At 38.4% G+C, this 20,922-nt stretch overlaps 1 protein-coding gene across 2 annotated transcripts in view; it reads right to left on the minus strand.

Annotated features, from left to right (window-relative positions):
* Nucleotides 1-212: 212 nt before the first annotated feature.
* SLC24A2 (solute carrier family 24 member 2) overlaps nucleotides 213-20,922 on the minus strand; it is a 103,383-nt gene continuing 82,673 nt past the window's right edge. For both annotated transcript variants that reach the window (XM_065656782.1, XM_065656781.1), the window contains 4 exons: nucleotides 9,801-9,929; nucleotides 3,122-3,211; nucleotides 2,508-2,674; nucleotides 213-462 (listed from right to left, as the gene is read on the minus strand). In XM_065656782.1, coding sequence (XP_065512854.1) covers nucleotides 213-462; nucleotides 2,508-2,674; nucleotides 3,122-3,211; nucleotides 9,801-9,929 — 636 coding nt within the window. The remainder of the gene's footprint in view (nucleotides 463-2,507; nucleotides 2,675-3,121; nucleotides 3,212-9,800; nucleotides 9,930-20,922) is intronic.

Genomic DNA, 20,922 nt, shown 5'->3' on the forward strand with positions numbered 1-20,922 from the left:
GTCCAGCAAGTCATTCTTCAGCTCTGAGATCCACCCTTTGTATCCATTTCTTTCTCTCATTTAAAATTGAGGGAGAGGAAATTTAAAAATCCATGGGTTATTCTCATAGAAGCTTTCTATTGTGGTTTTTTTTTTCTGTTTGATTTTGTTATTTTTTAAAAAATATATATGCATTATTTTTTTTCCTTTTTCATGAGAAACAGCACTTGCCACTAGATGGAGACAGGACACTGGATCACTTTGTCCTCCAGAAGGACGCTGACAATCAGGAACATAAAATAAAGTCCAAACATGAGAAAGCCCAGGATTTTATTCATCCTCCACTTGCAGAAAGCGATGGAGAGGATGACAAAGAGCAGCATGATGAAGAGGAGGACAATTGCACAGAACAGACCGTTGCTGCTGACTGTCACTGGTGCAAAGCTGTTAATCACAGCATACAGGAGCCATGGAAGAGGAAGGCTGTTGAGAAACAGAAAAATAAATTTGAAACATGGCAGAGGTGTAGAAATGGGCACTAGAAACTTTCTGGAGGCACTTCAAAATACAGCCAGAGGCTCCCTGCATAAAGTGAGCCATGAAACTCTTCTAATATCTACACAAATCTGTCAGCCTGGTCTTGGTTCTCGGGGTGAACAAATGGGATTTAGGCTCCCTACTCTTCCACCAGTTATGTTGGTGAATTATATTTCCCTTGGCTGACAAATCACCTGGCACCCTGTCTGTGAGCAAGGAGAACCCTTTCATTTGTTTCTGGATATCAGACCATCTACGGAAGAATCTACTTTCAACCTCTTTCCAAGAGCTCGCATTACAGGAGCGTGTTTGCCTAAGGACATGTCCTTGCCATGAAGAACCAGCATTCTGCAAGGCACTGCCCCCAAATTTTGGCTCTTAAAAGCCTTGATCCAGATTTACTTTATAAACCTGTGTTAAAATGTGAACTTCAACTGAACTCCAGCTTAATTTCTATTTCTATATTTGCTGTCGTTGCATTTCTCATCTCTGATGCCACAGAATGAGGCAACATCCCTCTGGAAGGTGTCAAGCTGAAATAAATATTTAAGCCACTGATCGGAGCTTAGCAGGCTTAGCAAGCATGAAGAGAGCTGTCAGAAGCTCACAATAATCAAACTTTGAATAAGCAGCTCAAGAGAGAATAATTTATTACAGCCTCAGTACTAACTAAGCCAGCCTACAGCTCAGCTGTGTCATTTCTGTTGTAAACACACCAGGTCCATCAGATCGATACAGGACAACATTTCCATCAGCAGGAAGACTAAAAATTCCAAGAAAAGTAAGAAAGCATTTCAAAAGATAAAAGTTTTGTAATGCATCCTATGTGCTCTAAGTTGAAGCACACAGTAGTGAATAACGTTTTAACGTTTTGCAGGTCTGCTGCTTACAGATGTTATTTCAAACGCTTCATGCTTCTAGATTAATAGAAAAAAGTGGCCCAGTTTTTCTGCTGTGTCCAAAGGTACTGCCAATAGCTAACAGGTGGAGTGAAAAAGCCATTTACTATCACTCTAACTTCAGAATTCCTTTTTATACATGTGCAGTTTCTGGTATATTTTCAGCAGTGAAAACCATGATCTGTTCTACAGCTATGACTAGACCTACTCTTTTGTGTGTGTTATAGCAAGAAACAACCAAAGATGGAGAAACTGAGAGTACGGACATGATTCTTAGTGGCCCTATACTGTGTTGAAGATGAGAATATGGGAATAAAGGCAAAGTTTGTCTGTGCATTTCCTGCACATTTTTGAAACACTGAGGCATAGATTACTACATTTCTTGACCTGATCTAACTTGGTCTGAAAAGGTCAAAGAGGAATTTGAATTCCAACTGCATGTCACACATCATTATCCTAGAGCTGACATGAAGCACTAAAGTGTAAGTAGCACATTTCAGCATAATCTTACATTGCTTCACATTGTCAGAGCTATACAAAGGGTCCTTTGTGTTAACAGAGAACTGGTTTGTAATTTGGGACTTGCCAGGTATAAAAAAATTGCACATCAACAACAGCCTAAATGAGCTACGCAAGACGACATTCTGGTTTTATTACAGCAAACACGCTGAATACTGCAGAAGCACTGAATTGTTCCCAATCCTCATTTATAAAGAAAGCTCTAGTATAAACACAATGAGCGGTAACACAAAAAAACAACAGCAACCTGACAAAATAATAAACAGCTTCAGAAGTTCCTTCTTGGAGCAATACTCTTACATACTTTTTTAAGTGCAATTCCCTTACCTGGGCAGCTCTGCAACGTATCAAAGAGAGAATTAAGCAACAAATTTGCAACAGTTCTGTCATGCAACTGTCTACAAACTTCTGAGCACTTGAAATACTAACATCCATTGCATATTTGCATCACTCTCCTTTTTAACCATCAAGGGCAGAAAATTGCTGTAGGCAACACCTTGGCAAAACCACAGCAACATGCTAAGAACAAAGGACTTGTTAAAATAGGGATAATTTTCTTGCTGTAGGACTTACCCCACTGTGATGTCAAATATGTTGCTTCCAACAGAGCTGGATACAGCCATGTCCCCCAGACCTTTGCGTGCTACAATAACACTGGTAATAAGGTCAGGAATGGATGTGCCAGCAGCTAAAATAGTCAATCCCATGATTTCTTCGCTAATACCAATGGTCTCTCCAACCTAAAAGGGTTTAAGCAAAAACAGAAAAAAAAGGTCCTGTGGTGAAGAAATGCTTTCTGCTGTAAACCTGTTTAACCAGGAATATAATCCTGGAGCTTGTTGACTAGTTTGGAGAATACAAGCAAGATTGAAGAATTACTTGCTTTCACAAATTTCCACATATTTCAGAAGAAAGATAAGATTGTCAAATAGAATCAGTAGGTATTGACAAGTGTTTGCTGATGGCTCTGATGTTACTGGAATGATCAAGTCCTGTGGTCAGGACCACCACAAGCTCTCTGAACTACTTTCCATTTACTGAGTAGTGTTTACTTCTTCCACGGCCACAGTTCCTAAAATAAAGCGCTGCTCAGCATGAAATAGGTGATGGACTCTGATTCTAAATGATCTCTAACAGTGCAAAACACAATGCAGGGCTTGTATTCTGTACCAGTATCACCTCCTTACCTGATGTGCCCACCAGACCATTAAGTAAGAAAAAAATGCAATCCAGCTGATTGAGCCAAAAAATGTGATAGGGAAAAATCTTCTTGATCTCTGAAACAGAAACAGAGAGAAACAGTGAACACCGATGTTGAAGGCTCATGTGCTCTACTCTTACATGCTTCTCAGAATGAGAGTGGCCTCTCATTTTTTCTGATCACCTGTTCTGACAAACTGTTCTGATCATCATCAGATGATCAAAATAAATGTTAAGAATGTTAAGAAATGGACTCCCCACACTTACCTATGCCTCATTCTTCCAACAGCTTCAGTTGCAAAATAACACCTCGTGATCACTTGTATGGTGAATGGCGAGTTTTGGGTTGTCATTCGTATAATCTGTTATGCCTCAGTTTGCATATGTGAACGGTGGTTTGGCTTCTAAATTTATTAGTAACTTTGTGCTTATTCAGAAAAAATGCTTTGAAATTGCTGAAACAGGTACCTGTACTATTTACATATCAGTAACTTTGTGCAACACATTTCACAGTCAAAGGCCGCCATACGACAGAACTAAAAAAATGAAACACATCCAAAATTTATTAGGGCATTTACTTCTCTTGGGAAAACAACCCACTTTCTCAATTAGACCACAAGACACATTAAGCACATATTTGCCATGCTTTGTTTTGTAGAGAAGCTTGTTATAAAAACGTAGAACACACTCCAAAGCCTTTCAATGAATTAAAAAATCTGTATAACACCAAAGTAGCTTCATTCTAATTTTCAGAGTCTCCCTTATTAATGCCAAACTTGGAAAAGATAGCGTTCTTGCAGCCAATGAATCGGTTCTATTCAGATTAAGGATTTATTTTGGTTTCTGTTCTTTCTAGTCTTTTGCATCATCCATACGTCCTATTGGCTGGCTAGATCTATATAACAATGACATCAAGTTAAAATACTAAAGTAAGGAAAAATGACTGCAGTACTGTACCAGGCAATTGCTATGTAAATCAAATTAGTGTTTAAAATGAAATTTGTACTGTGAATGAATGCTGCTAGTCTTGAATGAAACCACATTCTTTAAGGGCATTGACCTTCTGAACACAGATCTTCACCTCAGATGACTCATGATGTGCCACTAGCAGAGTCCTACAAATATTCATGAACAACTAGTAGGACTGCTTATGTAAGTAAGCTATATCACTTTGAATACTTGTTGCAGCTGCTGCTTGATCCTGTACTACCTCTTCCTGTTAAATCCCCATTAATTCCACTTCAACTTTTTGCTCTGCATGGGCCTCTGGATTTTTTGGGCAGTGCATCTTACCTGCTCCCCTCTCTGCTGCAGGATGTGTCCCTGCTGCACCAGGAGACCCACTAGCCTGTGGGTCACTCCTAGCTGCTGTGGGAGCAGATAGGACTGCAGGACTTTCCATGAACATGACTTTTAGAAAGAAAATCCTATTTGGATTTTGCCAATTCAGCTTGCTTAAGCTATGATAAAACTCTCTTTTTTAGGACTTTACGGAGTTGCAGAGCCAGCTTTTCTTGTATAACAGACACAAAAGACATTTATACGGGAAAGCCTCATGTTTAGGAATTGATGATCATGGGTGGCTGAGGACTAAGAGGTGCTCAGTGAATTGGGCTGACCATCAGAGCTGGTCAAGCGGGAATGACACTGTCTTTTGTCAGCTGAACCAGAGAAGCACGAGGCTGGCCTGCAGCTCATTGAAATTGTGTAGACTCTTTCTGCTGATGCAAATGGAATGAGATCAGGTCATTACTGATGGGAAAAAGGTAAAGTCAGCAATGGCAATTGTACACACCCATCTACAGGACAGGACAATTAAAAGGTCCGCATCTGCTCTAGCAGCAGGTGCATCTGTAGGCTGTGCTACAGACCACTTGCTCCCTGTAGGCACTCTGAATAATGCCAAATGCCCTCCTGAAAACTGAGCTCGTAAACATTGACTAACACAACCTACAAGACTCCACAGCTGAGTATATAGGAACACACGTTAAAGATGGTACAGATTTAACAATGCAACTAATCCCACTCATACATAAATAAGTAACTGAACTTTTATTGGAGTAAGGAAATCATTCCAGTAGGTGTTTTAAATGAGTTATCTTTAAATATAGGCATAAATAGCCACAGTGGCACCTGGAACCATAATTTTCATAGAAACTCTATTGCTGCCACAAGCACTGTTTCTAGAACTGACCAAGCTATTTTGGTTGATCTGTTTCTTAACTCATTACAGAGCAAACAAGGTTACTTTTTCAAAACAGAGTTTCAAATTTTTATCAAATCAGAAAATCTGGTAATGAGCTTCTGATATTTAGGCATACTCAGACAGACTTTTAAATTTAAAACCAAAACCGTACATGCACTGGGGGACAGAAGAACTTAGTCTGAAAAGGAACAGAATTTGAAAGGAATATAAAGATGGCTGTTAAATAGTGATTTCACACCAGTGGGAGCAAAATTGAGTCTGGGAGGGATACATGAATCTAAACAGCAATTTCATTTTAAAAAAAAAACCTAAATAGGTAGCATTTCTTTTTCCCCATTCTTAGTGGACAACTCTTTCAACTTTCAACATTTTTATCTTTCTTGTAAAAACTGGGATTTTCTGGCAACACATAAGGTGAATGCAATTATGAAGCTATAACATTGTTGCAAATGATCAAAAATCTACATAGAGCACCTCATAGCAGTGCAATTTGAATAATTACTATATAATACTCAAAGACATAAGCATACATCAGCTTATACAAAACTAATACAGCAAGAGCTATACTGGCCAGTCATAGCTCTCTGTCAATGAGATTTTATATACTAAATGGTTTTTGCAAAATAATGAGACATTGCCTATCTGAGTCAGGCACCCACAGAATTCAGAAGGCTAAGAATTACGAGTCAGTGACTTTGCAGCAGGTATATTACTAGCCTGTCTTAGCCAATCCTCTCCCAGTAAAATTAACTGATAAGCACCAGTTCAAGATTAAGGGTCAGTTAATAGGCTTAACAGTTTAATTATCTATTTTAAAAAGGGAAACATTTAAAGTCAAAAAGGGCAAAATTTAAAGCTTGTACATATTACAGGTGATGAAACCAAGAAAGGACTCCACAGATTCTGCTATAATATTTGCATATAGATGAAATTTTTAAAAAGCAGTAATGAGAGTCATGATTCTTTTTTGGATACTGGCTTTTATTTCCAGAGTATGCTTATTTTGTAACTAATGATAGCATTCTTTTGAGATTTATCTCATTGCAACCTCCTAGCTCTTGGAAATATAGACAGCTGCCAATTCCAAGCATTTTCCTAGAACAATTAGTCAGAAACAGCAGATGGCAATTCTTGCCTCCACCTTTTCTGGTAGCTGTTGTGATGGTTGCCTTGTAAAGACAGAGAGCCCATTTTATTACCAGTTGGTTCTGTTGTGGTCATGGTAACGGACAAATGAGAAAAGCCACAGCTCATTCAGTCTGTACACTATTTTCTTTTAACAAAAAAGAAAGAATTTTTTAGTTTCACTGTAGATTGGTTGGATTGGTACTGTTCCTGTCTATCAGCAACCTTAGGGACATTTTGTTGGTACGTTTCTGCATTGATTTCATGCCAATGTCTGAAAAACAGGACTTTAAGTAGCAAAAATGATCCAACTATGAAGATTTTTCTTCTAAAAGCCTGATCCTGAAAGACAGTCGGTGTTTAACAATTTGCAAAGTAACTGACTTAATTTTAGTCAGTATTATTACCAACATCTTTAACCTGAATGAATCATATGTTTGTCTCATACATAAATTTATCTGCATTGCAAGCTTTGATTTTCCTTTCATACTTGACAGTGCTTAAATCTGATTACTCAGAACCTGCTCCTGTAACTGGATCTGTGCAGGAACATCTTGTCCTTGTCCCCTTGGTAACAGTGCAGCTCTGTATGGCAACAAGAGTTCCTGTAAGCTCTACCTCTGTGTTGGAAATGGGAATTTGCAGAGTTACAATGAACAGCCCCATATGGGTCCAGTGACAGCAGGACGAGAGCCCTGATAGCTATTTTTCTGACCTGTAACACAAAGGGATGGACAGCGCAATACGGCTATAACAAAGGAGATGCTGTTCAATACCTGCCACTGAGCCACCTTGGTCACATCGTTTTCCTTTCAGTTTTTCAATATTCCTTACTGCAGGAGGTGGACAGTTACCTTTTTGGGCTTTACAGAGCCACTAGGGAAATGAGCTATTAGTATAGTAAAAACATCTGTTATTGTTCAAAATACCTGAAAAAAAATCAGGTACCAAATTCCCCAATGGGTACATCTACCTCTGGTGTACTGTCAGTAACATTATTGATGTTATAGTAAGGATATTAGTATATACTTGTTTAATGTGAGCGGGTATTATTATGGCAGTAAACACACGTTGAAACGTCAGCTATTGAATCAGCTGATGAGTAAGGTGAACTAATGCATAATCTACTCCAAGTATATAAAAATCTGCATATCTATACACCAGAGCATAATAAGGCAGCAAAGACTTTGCTACCTTTATAACCAGAGACCTCCTATATGAAACAATTTTCCTAGGGCTTCTGGGTCCCATGGAGCTAAATATAATTTAGTATAGTGCAAATAAATGCAGTCAAATAATCTTTGTTATGTGGAGATAGTTTAGAAAAGAGACTCTAGCAGGAAAAGAGAACTAAGTTTTGAAAAGTGGACACCCACAGAGGATGTTAAAGGTTCCATATGGTCTCTCCAATCAGTATATAGCACACAAGTGTTCATTTTATATATCCCCATGCTAATCTGAGCATCTTGATGTAGAATTTGGGTTTCTGACTAAAATTACCACAATTGTAAATAAATCCCCTGATGGTAAGTCTACCTACAAATCTATTTAAGTATTATTTTAGGTTTGTTTTAACTTTTGCCTCACAGATTTCACAGAAAGTTGTTTTCTGATGCACACGCTGAGCTATGCTATCGGGTATGTTTTTGTTAGGAAGGAAATAGCAGGAATGGCACACAGACGTAAGTGAGAATATTTCAGAGACAAACACACTAATGAACTGCCCTTGAAAAGTTAGATGGTTTAGGCAACCATCTGGTTAATTCTTTGACAGCAACATTCAAAGTAAGCAGCTTGTCATACTGATACAGCCTGTCACCTCTCCTGTTATTACTACATGAAATTACAAACTGCATTTATTTTACTTCTGTATAAAAAGCTACTTGTTTCAGTGAATGAAATTTTAAAACTCTGTTCCCCATTGACATATCTGGCATATACAACTGTGCTTATCTTTTGTGTTATGGCAGAGTATTTTAGCTGTAGGACGTCAGCATACCAGTCCTGTTGTGAATGAGTGTTAATGATCACACGCATCACACAGTTCCACACAACTTCTTGAGATATTCACTTTCTAAAACCAGTATTCTAACAACTGTTCTCATTTCTACAGCACAGAATATTGGCTAAGCCTACATATCTATCGACGTTAACTTCGGATCTTCAAAATACAAAATAATGCACATAACTTATTTCTTAGCAGTACTTGCTCATTTTAGGCCAAATTATGAAAAAAATCACAGGGATGGTTTTCAATGATAAAAGGAGGGCATAAACACAGACATAAACAATCTTGAAATTCATGTAGTATGTTGTGTTACCAAACAAGAAGTCTTTACCAGAGTTATTTGAAAACTTACAGAAAAGAAAGCTTAAAGATTAGAAGGGAAAATCTCAGTTTATACCCTTCAAGAAACCTTTGTCTAAAAACAAGTCAGTGGTCTTATTTTAGCTTGTTTCTTGCACTGAACTGCAGTTTTTCAGTGTGTGGGATGAGAAAGTTTTTCAGTGCGTGTGAGGAGGAAAAAAGAATTGAGGGTGTTTATTTATAACCCTATAAGCTGTGCATCCCTCTCTTGCAGCAGTTTCAAAACCACTTTTTGATTCAGAAAGGAAATCAGATTAAAACACAAATGAAGGATTTTTTCAGCTCTTGACCTTTTTTCTTTTACTTTCCATGTGTCTGCCCAGTTAGGTCTATTCATGTATGAGAATACAAAAGTGGTAAGAGTTGACAACTTGTCACAATAAGTCATTTGTATTAACAATCAGCCTTAGATTACTTCCAGCTGTGTTTGGGACAAAACTAGCAAGGATTTCACACATAGAAGGACTTAGGGATCTTGTTCCAGTACAAAAATTAAAAGATGATGAATAGAAGACAAAGGTCTAGTGGAACATGCATTTAAGAGAAATGCGTATTATTATTATTTTTGAACCACAGATAAAATTTAGCCAGTTTAATGTCTTTTGAATCATAACCTTTCAGGCACTGCAGATGGACAGACTTCATCAGCACTTATGTGGCATTCAATGGAGAACTAGAAATGCAGATGTGAAGACCTTAAAGAAGTTTTAAGAGCTTTCACTTTATGTCATAAAATATTAGTGAATACAAAAGGCAATCTTTAAAGAGCTATTGCCAACCAGTTGTACATAAGCACCCATTTGAAGATCTGAAGACTGATGTTGTGACCTCTTCTTCAAAGAAGAAACTATTAAAAATAATCATTAGCTCTATTTTTACAGGAATCCACTATAGTCCCTTTTTGGAATTTAGCTAGAGAGCCACCCTGCTGTGCAGAACACACCAACTTACAACAACAGCTACTTACAGGATTTCTGACATCTGGGAGGGAGGCCCACAGTGGAAAAACAATGGGTAACACAAGAAGGTAGGTGAGCTGCTTGCGCAGGGTGTCAGGCCAGGCCAGGCTGAGAGGCTGGTCCTCATCCTCTTCATTCTGTAAAAAAAGCCGCAGTGAGCAGAATATTGAAGTGGATGAATGAGGTTAGGGATTCTTTAAAGAGGAGTCCTGAGGAATCTGCTGTTTCACTGAGAACCCACAGAGTCTGAAAACGTTGCATTCATACACGATGAAAAAAACACACCTACCCAACAATATTAGCTAGGACACGGTCAAAAGCTTTTGGCCAGACTATGAGATATTCTTGCAGCACAGGCTGCCTGAGGACGTCTGTTTGAGGCTACGCTGACAGTGACACTGGTCCCTTGGGATGCATGGAGCAGTGTTGTGCCTTCTCTCTGGAGGGCAACCTTGTGCCTCTGTCACTGCCTCCCACAGGCTCTCCCTTGGGATGCGGGCTAGTCTAGTCAGGGATCAAAACTGGTCTGGACTGCACTAAGCCTGGCCACATATAGAGACAGAGATATAGATAGATAAATAGATAGATAGATAGATAGATAGATAGATAGATAGATAGATAGATAGATAGATAGATAATATGTGTGTATGTATAAACACACCTAAATATATATATGCATATAAAAAGAATTATATATATGTGCATATACATATATATATGCATACATATATCCAACTTCTTAAGCTTTTGTAACTTGAAAAGTTACTATTTAAGATATATTCTTTTTTTGTTCATAGGACCATAGGACAATTCAGGCAGGCAGGGACATGGGGATCTCCTGTGCTCAGCTGGGGAGTCAGACTGGGCTGGTCAGAGCTCTGCCCAGTCAAGCTGTGAAACCACCAGAGATGGATGGCCCAGCCTCCTTAGGCCCTAGCTTCACTGCTGCTCTGTCCTCATGGAGAAAAGGCTTCTCCTTGTCTCCAGCCCAAGCCTCTTGTGTTTAGACAAGCCACAACACAGCAGTCTTCTTAAAAAGACATTCCTTTCTTGTGTAGCTGATTTTCACATCAATCTGTAGTCTCCTTTCATGTTTATGCTCTTCACCTCTCATCTCTGTTACAGGGTATGTGTATGAAGACCTCCTCCCATGACACAAAACCTTTTGGCTGCCACACACTTTTCTTTCCTTAGGCTGGTTCTGCTAACAAAATGGAGCCTTCTCAGACTGCCACAGAAAGCAAGCAAACTGAGCACGATTCAGCCTTTTGGGTGTATCTTTCAAAATAACTTTTTAATTTTTAACACAGGTAGGCAATGTCTGCAGAATTGCATATAGATCTGACTTATACCACAGAATAAGGCAAAAGAAAAAATAGCCTAAACAGTTCTTTCACATAGATGTGTGTATACGCAAACACTGTTAAGCCTGTGGAAAGAGAGCTCAGTGAAAGCTGAAGAAGTCCAAAAAACAGTACTTGGTGAAAACTGTGTGCTTAAGAACATGAAAGATATACAACTGCTTCCTCATGTAGTATTATTGTTTTCTCCTTTTGCAAAAAAGATAATAATTGAGAATTCAATCCTCTCTGCAGCATGTAAGTTACTCTTACCACAGATTTATGATATCGGTTTCTTGCCAGCTTTTGCCCTATATTAAGATTGTTTACATAAATCTTATGACAATGTTATTAATGCAAAAGAGTCAATGATGGTGTGTCACCATATGTTGGTATTGTTCATAATGTTTTCTACCTATTGCTAATTTTGAAGAATGAACTCATAATTTTTTTGCTATTATGAACTCCGGAATTGTTCAACTGCTCAGCTACCTGAACTGATCAGTACCTACAGAAGCAAGCCAAACTCTTAGCTCAGGCTCTTCCATCATGACTGTATCACCTGACACTGAAGGACTGGAAGCAAATCACTATTTACTTCTTAAGACACTGACAGGCTGCAGCTACTTTGACAGTTACTTGTTGATGTCAACAGAAGTCAACATTTTGTTAACTCCTAGACTTTGCAAAACTCCCAAGTTGTGTGATCGTAGCAATAAAGTGAACTGGTCATAATAGGTATAATCATTAAAAGATTTTTAAAAAGTACATAGGCACAACTGGTCACATTCCACACAGTACTTAAGAGGCTCCTGAGCAGCTTAAGAAGTTAGCTTCTGCTTTTAGCTTTCAGCTCTTTATCAAAGTGGGCAGATGATCTGTACTTCACTGCTGCAATCTACAGAAGGCTGAATTTTGGGGGACTGGGGTGGTGCAGGAGTTTCTGGGGCTACTTCCTAAAAAACAAATCCATTCCTTTCCCACTCTGGTAGATGCTGCTGGGGTGGGAAAATCAATCTGAGATGGATGCTCAGCTTTGAAATATGATGACTGAGGTAAAATTTGAGGAGAAAAGGACCAAATGAGGGTTGCCTGGGTAACTCTTTCTGAGTGGCCTGTGTATAATTCAAGCAGCGGACTCAGCTGGAATAAAGCTCCATAAATGTACTGCTTCATCAACAGCACTGAATGACAAAGTACTCCCTGAACTGACATCCTTAGAGATTAGGCATGATTAGCAACTGTATTTAACCACAACAAAAGCTTTACATTAGTCTGAGTTTGCACATGGGTCTGCAAAATGTACAGAAATTAACATCTAAGTTGGTTCATGCAGTACTGTACCAGTACACACTGCACTTCAACACTGGGCCTCATTCTGGCCTTGTGTCTGTGTCCAACAGCTTTGGGCTAGCGTGAGCACAGAGGCAACGCAAATCCTGCAGCAAAGGAGCACAAAGAATTACACATAGAGATCTGACGGATGTCTCCTGAGAAACCTTGCTCCATCTGTTTGAGGTCTTTTCACTTTCAGGTTGTACTGCCTCATCCCTCTCCCTGAGACAACTATCCCCAAAATATAAGGCCAAAGTTGAGCTCACAGTATAGTAGGCCAAACCCCTTTTTCTCGCTAGTTTAACTCCAGGATATTTACATATGCTACAGACTGGATCTCCATTTCTTTTTTCATAAACCGGAATCAGCATCTGATTTTCAAATGCTGACCTTCTAAAAATCAGTGGAAGTAAGGAAGTTCAATGTATTTATAAATCTAGCTTCCACAAATTTCAAAGCAATACTGAACTATCCACTGAGTTGAAGGCATGAAAGGGAAATAATTTTGGTAGCTATAAAACCACGTAAATGTGAGTGTCATGCTTTGGACTAAGCAGCAGTGATATAAAATGACTCAGCATGGATTTATGGCAGAGATTGCGTGCACTGCCTGTGGCTCCAGCCTATCTGCAATGTACATACTGAATATGCATTCTCACAGTTTCTAGAGACTAATACTGAAACTATAGTTTTGATTTATTTTAGTCTCTATGATGAAAACTCAATACTTGCAATGTTCATGATGATTCTCTTCTGCAATGCTAAGAAGAAAAACATAATGATAACATGATATACACACCAGCACGCAGTTGCCTAAACACAGGTATGCTGGTACCATTTTAGATACCTTCTGGTATCTCACTTGACCTCCAGATGCTTGATCAGAAGTGGAGAATATTCTGTTTGTTTATGACATACCTGCCATCGCCATGCAAAAATCTCCTTTTCTCTAGGCCAGCTGAGGTGGTACTACCTACCAAACTATATACAAACAAGTGCTACCCCAAAACTTATACCCTGCTATGGCTCTGCAGTTAATGAGTTTTAAAGATACTGGAGTGAACATATGAACATATATGAACACATAGCTACAGTAGTTGACATTATACACTTTGATGATAATCCAGTATCTACACAAAGTTTCATGTGAACCTAAATTTAACTGCTGCCACAAAAACAGAGGGCATATTGTAGTCAAGTAAAACCTGAGGCTGTACAGACAATCACAGCTCTCCTACATCTCTAAGTTCATTTTGATGACTGTGCCTGAAAGGATTGTCCAGAATATGCTAATGAATGTATAACTGAACAGTACACTTACATTAATACAAATAGCATGAATTCTAAGTGTTCCAGATAGTCATCAAACACATCAGTACTGCTCTTGGCAGAAATGACTGGCACCAGTATCACTTTCTCTTAACCAGCATGGTCACCTGAAGACCTTTTCCCAGTATGCATTTAAAGGTGGATGTCCGGTAGGTAATAAGTGACTTGGAGAGGATAAAGTAGTAAAATCTCTACGGTTAGTAAGATTGTCTGGACTAAGAAGATAGAAACAGCTATATTAAGTCAGACTGAAGGCCCATTTGCACCAATATCTCGCGATAGTCGGCCATAGGTACTCAGGGAAGAAGTACTGGAATGTGGCATATTTTTTAATCTTCCAGAAATTAAGTGTTTAGACAGAAGCTACTTTAGATCTTCATATATAATAGTCATTAATAAGTTTCTACGAAATTCTCATTCACTGTCATAATTCTTTCCACTCTTTATTACTGTGTCTTCATTTTTTCCTGCTTGTGCTTGGAACTGTCTTTTTGTTATATATACACTTGCAGTGTGAATATTGTATGTATACTCATGCCTAGATGGGATGGTATCCTAGTGCAAATTAATCAATAATTATAACCAAATTAATTATCTAATAGGAAAATGCTCCCTTCACATGTCCTACCAGGGTTAGTGGGATACATCTTTAAACAACAAAAAATACAGTTATGATTCCCTAATCTGAAGAAATGAGATTATAAGTGTTGTGTTCTCTTTTATACCTCTGTAATAAATATTCTTTTCTTTCAAACCAATCTATGTATATTCATAACTCTGTTCTTGGTACTTCACTTCTTCTCCTATGTAATTCATTATAAACAATAAAAAAGGTACCATCTCTGGACACTACATCTTTCAGAAGTTCTTAGTCCAAGAACATCTATCAAAATCTCTTACTCGTTTGCTCAGGACTGATCTGACAACTTTTCCCAATCTCCCAAGAAAATTTTTCCAAACAGAGGAAATGATGGTGTGTTTCACATTATATAAACAATACAAACATATGGTGGCATTTTATCAATAACTATTTTGTTTATAAACAACAGCTTACAGCAAACTCCATCTGCCAAAGTCACAATGTAGTCACTGTTTGTAGCAAATATCATAAAATCATTGTCTCCATGGATGCTCACCCTCATGTTATCTTAGGCAAAACAGTTGATTTTCTGGCACAGCATCAAACTGCATTTTTAGACTTTTATCCTGACAGTAGGACAACATCGAAAGCTAGTACAATGAAGCACTTCAAACATATCTGAAATATTGAAACTGCCACTATTTACCAACTAGTCTGTATTGGATAACAGTTATAACAGTTATAGCATATGAATTATAAATATATTCTGAGGATTATTCTGTTAGCTGAACTAAGCTGAAGAGCTGAGCTATAAATTCTCATGCTTGTACATTTCTTGTGCATTTTGACTTCTGATATCATTAATCAATACAGAATTAGCATTAGGACTCAAGAAGAAAGGAAACTGCATACTGGAATTATTTACAGTTCAATTCACTTGTGTTAAAGACATTGTACACCTATAACAAGGCACTTTCTTTCTTTGCCTGATAATGCTGCAGAAGACTGTTGAGCTTTTTTTCTCTCGGAAGTGAAGAGCTCTGTGCAACCCAACTTCTCATAATAAGTGAATCAAGAAAAAATGATGATGTCTCAAATGTTACCTGTCTCAGAGGTAAGCACTGATTTTCAGAATTGAAATGGATTTTTTTCTTTAGAATAGCAAATCTCACATTAATTTATTTCACTAGAAAGACAGAGAACAAAAGCAACTGGAGCCCTACTGTGAATTCTGGAACAGCCTCAAGTCTCTGCTTTGAGTTTCTTGTGTGTAACTTGGGTCACTCATATATCTTCTCCTACCTGTCATTTGGAAAAAAAAAAGTGAAAGAAGGTGAGATAGTAAGCTAGTATAATAGTATGCAATTTCTATGTGGTAACTAAGACAGAAAATAACGTCTCTCCTTGTGAATTCTTGAGTAAAATTCAAGCAGGGAGTAAAAGTAAATCCCTGGGAATTCAGAATGCATTCTGTATATACAGATGCTCTTCTTAGGGCAGATAATTTATATTAATCATCTCTGCCCTGTGAACTCACTGAAAAGAGCTACCTTTTGAGTGGAGCCTATGGGAAGGTGCAAGGCTCAGGTAGGTACTTCCTGCAGATTCTGTTATTGCTGCTTGTGTCCTCTTGGGCTTTTGCACAAATACGTGAAAGCACAACTCCTGGAGTTATTTGCAGATTTTTATGCCCATGTTTTTGCCAACACTCTCTGGGGAATTAAAAAATACATACTCAGAATGTAATAGTCAAAACTGCAGTCAATCCACCAGGAGAAGTAACAGCTATGGTGTGATGGAGATACAGCTGAAGAATAAGCCTTTGTCTTCACGCCATTTTCCACTATCCTAGTTTTCAAGTTAGTCAAACCAGTATAAAGCAGAAGAAAATGTGGAACAGGCAACTGAGTAGCCTTGGGAAAATAAAGATCAATGCCTTTTTACGGCAGCACCATTATCATTAAGTTACAAAGAGCTATACTGGCAAACAAGATGCAGGCACTTACTTTAGGCTGAGTGTGGCAACTGAGAAGAGGTTTAGGTTTTCTATTTTTAATGATCAATCAAACAAATAGCAGTCATGCTTGAATATATAATGGCCTTACAACAAAGTCTGCTCTAAACCTCCTCTGCCCTCTCTCTACAAAACAGAAATGTTTAATATGGCCCAGAATCATAGCCTGAGACAGAGAACACAATGCTACTCAGGTTGACATGATGCTAATTTGATGGAAATGGAGTGAGTACTCCAGGGCAGGGGAGATCTGTCCCCGCCAGGGGCTCTGTCCTGAAACGCAGCCCACTGTGCTGCTGTTCTTTGATAGGGAAGGCAAAACATGCTTTACCACACTGTTGCTCAAGTAAGCGGATTAGAGCCAATGAAAACAATATAGCATTCATGGCATTTTCCTAAGACATACAAGGTGCCATGTATTTTCATGGAAAAGTTATCTCTGACATGGCTGGCACGTAAACATTTTTCCAGTGGGGTTTCCATGGAAACAGGTAAAAGCATGTGCATGTGTATGTGTGTGTGCGTGTATGCATGCGTGTGTGTGTGTGTGTAGGTGGGAGGAAAAGGTGTTACCTTCAGATTGGAAGCTATTTTTAGGAAAGCCACAGGTTAAAACGACTATGACTGAACACACTTAATCAAATGCTTGTTAAGAAGGTGGCGGGGGGGTAGAGGAGGGGAGGCAATTGGACTTCTCAGAAGGATCATTTCTCTGAAAGCAACTGTATAAAACATTTAATGAGATACTGTCAGTGTTCTTTTAGTCTTCTTTCATTTTCTCATACATGCTCAGTACCACTCAGTACCACTTTATGAAATCTTATATAATACAGTCTTCTCCTTCGTGGCAACCTGCTAAAGGTTAAAAGACAGAATGTCATAAGTAGAACAAAATCCCTGAGGAAGATTTAATATCCAGCAGGAGGAAAGCCAATTTCTGGCTGCAAATGAAGCAGGAAAGTCTTACAGATGGTATGGTAGGAGGAGGTATTGTTCCCTGTTAGGACTGGAAAGAGACCACAGCCGTCTGCCCTTCTCAGTGGAAGATCCCAGTTTTATCAAAGTGTAGGACATCTGCTGCTGCTGCTTATAGTGGGAGTGGGCTTATACGAGTCTTACTGTCTGGGACAAATGACTTCGTTGCTGGGGATATTTTCTGGAAAGTCTTTTTGAATTTCTGCAAGCATCATCAGGACAGAGATTATCTTGTTGCTCTAGGGCTTGGGCCGGCAAGAGGATAGCTGAGGTACCCGGGAGGAGAGTGGAGTAAGAAGAATGGAGTTAAGGGCCTGAGAAAAAGCAAAGTAAGACAGTGGAGTCTGGAAGAGAAAAATGAAGAATTAAAAGAGGGAGAGGGGGAAAAAAAAAAGGAAATAAAGTACAGTTCGCCTAGTTCATGAAACCACATGAAACTCATTAACTGAAAGAACTCTTGCCTCTGTCTTGTGTAGTGTTTCAGCCTGTGCAACTGAAAAAGAAGGAAAAGAGTACAAAAATAAAGAGTCCGGAAAGAATACAAAGATGCCAAAAAAAACTCCTAAAGAAACCAGGAAAGCTTAAATCACAGAATTTGCAGTATGATGCTTGTATAAGAAGTAGTTTAACTTAAAAATATATGAAAATTAAAATACAACATAAAAGCTATTTTCCCCTTTTTTTGCAGTCTTAGCCTGAGACCTTGCTTTCACAAGGGTCCTTTGCTCAGCATCATACTTATACAAGAATAGGGGGTTTGTAAGTAAGACGGATCCATTTGCATTATCTCTTTGTACTAGAGGAACATATAATCGTTAAGTAACTTATTTTCAGACAACTCCAATACAGAATTTCATATTACTAAAATGCTTGTGTCTAGGGATTTAGACTCAGGCATCATAATCTGTACCATTGCAAAGTAAGAAAAAACCCAAATACGTCTATGCTTGTTTTGCAAAACAGAAAAGCATGAAGACCATAGTGGAACTTGACAATGGAGGAGAAAAAATTAGAACCCTATGCAAATCTTCTATGTTGTGACTGCAAATATTTTAGGAATACTTCATAACCTGCTATGTCAATACACACATTTCCCAGCCCACAGTTTTCAGGACAACATCTTTTCCCCCAAAGGCGTATTTCAAGTTTAGTTCCTCAAGATGGAAAATGTCTCTGATTTCTTCAGTTCTAAATGATCATCACTGAGACATGGAGGCACTAATGGTAAATCTTCTTAAGAGATTCTCTAAACAGCACTTAAGGATCACAAAATTGTATCTTTGGACACACAGAAGAAAATTGGAGAGAAGCAACTCTATACTACATTTCCAAATTCTGACACTACAGTACTTCCTTTTGCATTGAAGTAAGGGAAAATCATCAAAAATTCAAGCTGCCAGATTGACTTTTACTCCTGGAACAGAAGCAAATTATGTTCTCAGTGTAAAACAGAGAATACTTGTTCACAACAAGATCAAAATTCAAGAGTATTTGTAGGTCAAGACTGAGCTGCAATGAGTTTGTTCTTGTCACTCAGCTCTAATGAGTTAGTTTTTGAAAGAGAAGAAGAAATTATTGATGAGGACTGGCTGGCATACTATCCTGTGCCTTCAGTATTACTTCCCTACATAGAGCTGCTCTTAGAACTTATACCATTGTCTTTGAAGATGTATTGTTTCCTAGGGGTACATAGGGTCTGCATAAAGTTTGGAAAAGCTATAAAGAAGGCTTGGGAGGGCAATGACCAATTTCCCTTTCTCAAATTGTAATCTTCATCAGAGAAAAAGGTCAAGTGAATGCTGTGTGTGTGATTCTGTCATTGCTTACACTTCTATAAATCAGGAGTAATGCTATTAGCATCTATGAAGTCAATATACAAGGCAGAAGGAAATTGAATAACCCAGTGTTAGCTTCAGAGTGATGCCACAGCTTGGGAAGGTGTATCAGGAAGCTGTGCACAAAAACCTGGGCATTACCTTGAGTTACAGTACAGTACAGAGAAGGCAGAGAACCTCACAGACAAAAAGAAGGCTTCCAAGTATCATAGAGACCCACTTATTTGTTATATGGATGAGCAGACTATTTTTGTTACAACTTTTCAAAAATTCTAATATATACTTTAAAAATTCCAAAATAGGTTCCACCATATCAATAACAGGAGCAGCCTGAGACAGCAGCAGCTATCAGGTTATCACTGGAAGAAGACAAAATTAGAAAGGCAGAGGAACCCAGCATGGGCCATCTTGAAATGTTATTAGAGGATTGCTATTTTTCATCGTGACAGCAGACACCTAAAATCCTTTCTTTCAGATTGATGGAGCTGAATCTGCAGAATCACTCCTCCATCAGTTACAAATCTCCCTGCTTGCTCCATCTTGCCATTTTGATAAGGATAAATGATGTATCCTATCTCTGATACAACACAGTAGTTTTTCAGAATGTCCTAGTACTTGCTGAAATTAACATAAAAGTTCCTAAACCTGCCTCACTGAAAGTTCAAAGTGTCTAAAGGGAGATGAGAGGAAGACATTGCTGAGTAATGTACTCTTGGAATAATTTTCCCTCCTTACTCTGCAGTTGCTTGAAATTGAAACCATTGTCTTGAATGATGAGGCTGCTTGACCTTGCAGATATCTGAACAAGCTTAGAAACTACTTCATTAAAATGCAAAATGATAGCATACGGACATTGCTGTGATATATGATTGCTTAAGACTGCCTTTTCTTCATTGTTTTCACCAAACAATCTCAGTGGAAAAAACCTTACAAAGCAAGACCAGTTTTCTTCTTAAGCTACTGAACTCTATTAGAGTCTATTAGAGTTTTCATACATCCCACAGACTGATTTATGTACACCCTAACACGCTACACCAGGTTATGTCTTCCCTTACTGACCTTTGTGGGTTTTTTTGCTGAAGATAAAAAATAGTCTGAAGACATATTTCACTGCAGCCGCAAGGCCGATCTCTCAGAACAGGATCTAACTGGATCTGAAAATTGATCTTTCCTTACATTAAAATGCTGAGTGTTGAAGTGCCATGCTGAGATTTTTTTGTTTCATATATTTTACTCATCCCATTTATGTAACAGTAATGCTTTGTTGGGCTGACAAGGATCTTTAAGCGGCATGTCAGTCTGAACAACCCAGATTAACAGAAAAGGTAATTTAATGTTCTAGTATTCTTTCCTTGCCATAGGAGAGTCATTCTCATTACTGATCACTCAGGATATCAAAGACTATCTATCTCTTTTAGATCCTTGATTCTGATTCTCAATTTCTATTCCCAGAGACCAAAATTATCTGCGAACAGTGAAGAATTAAAGCTATCTGCCAATATCTGGTGCACTAATGCACCGGTTGGCCAGAATAATTTTGTCATTTCTTCACTTCCAGCTGTGTAAAGCAAACAGAATCTTTTCCCAAAGAGTCACCCTACTACACATCACAGTGTTTTTCCCAGTCTTGCAGAAAAAATTGGATAACCTCTCCCTGTTATAAGCATATTTTGGTATAAATTATGCTCCTTGTGAGGGACAATTGTGTTTAGGAAGCAGCCA

The sequence above is a fragment of the Caloenas nicobarica genome, chromosome Z, assembly GCF_036013445.1.
Source record: "Caloenas nicobarica isolate bCalNic1 chromosome Z, bCalNic1.hap1, whole genome shotgun sequence".
NCBI classification, from domain to species: domain Eukaryota; kingdom Metazoa; phylum Chordata; class Aves; order Columbiformes; family Columbidae; genus Caloenas; species Caloenas nicobarica.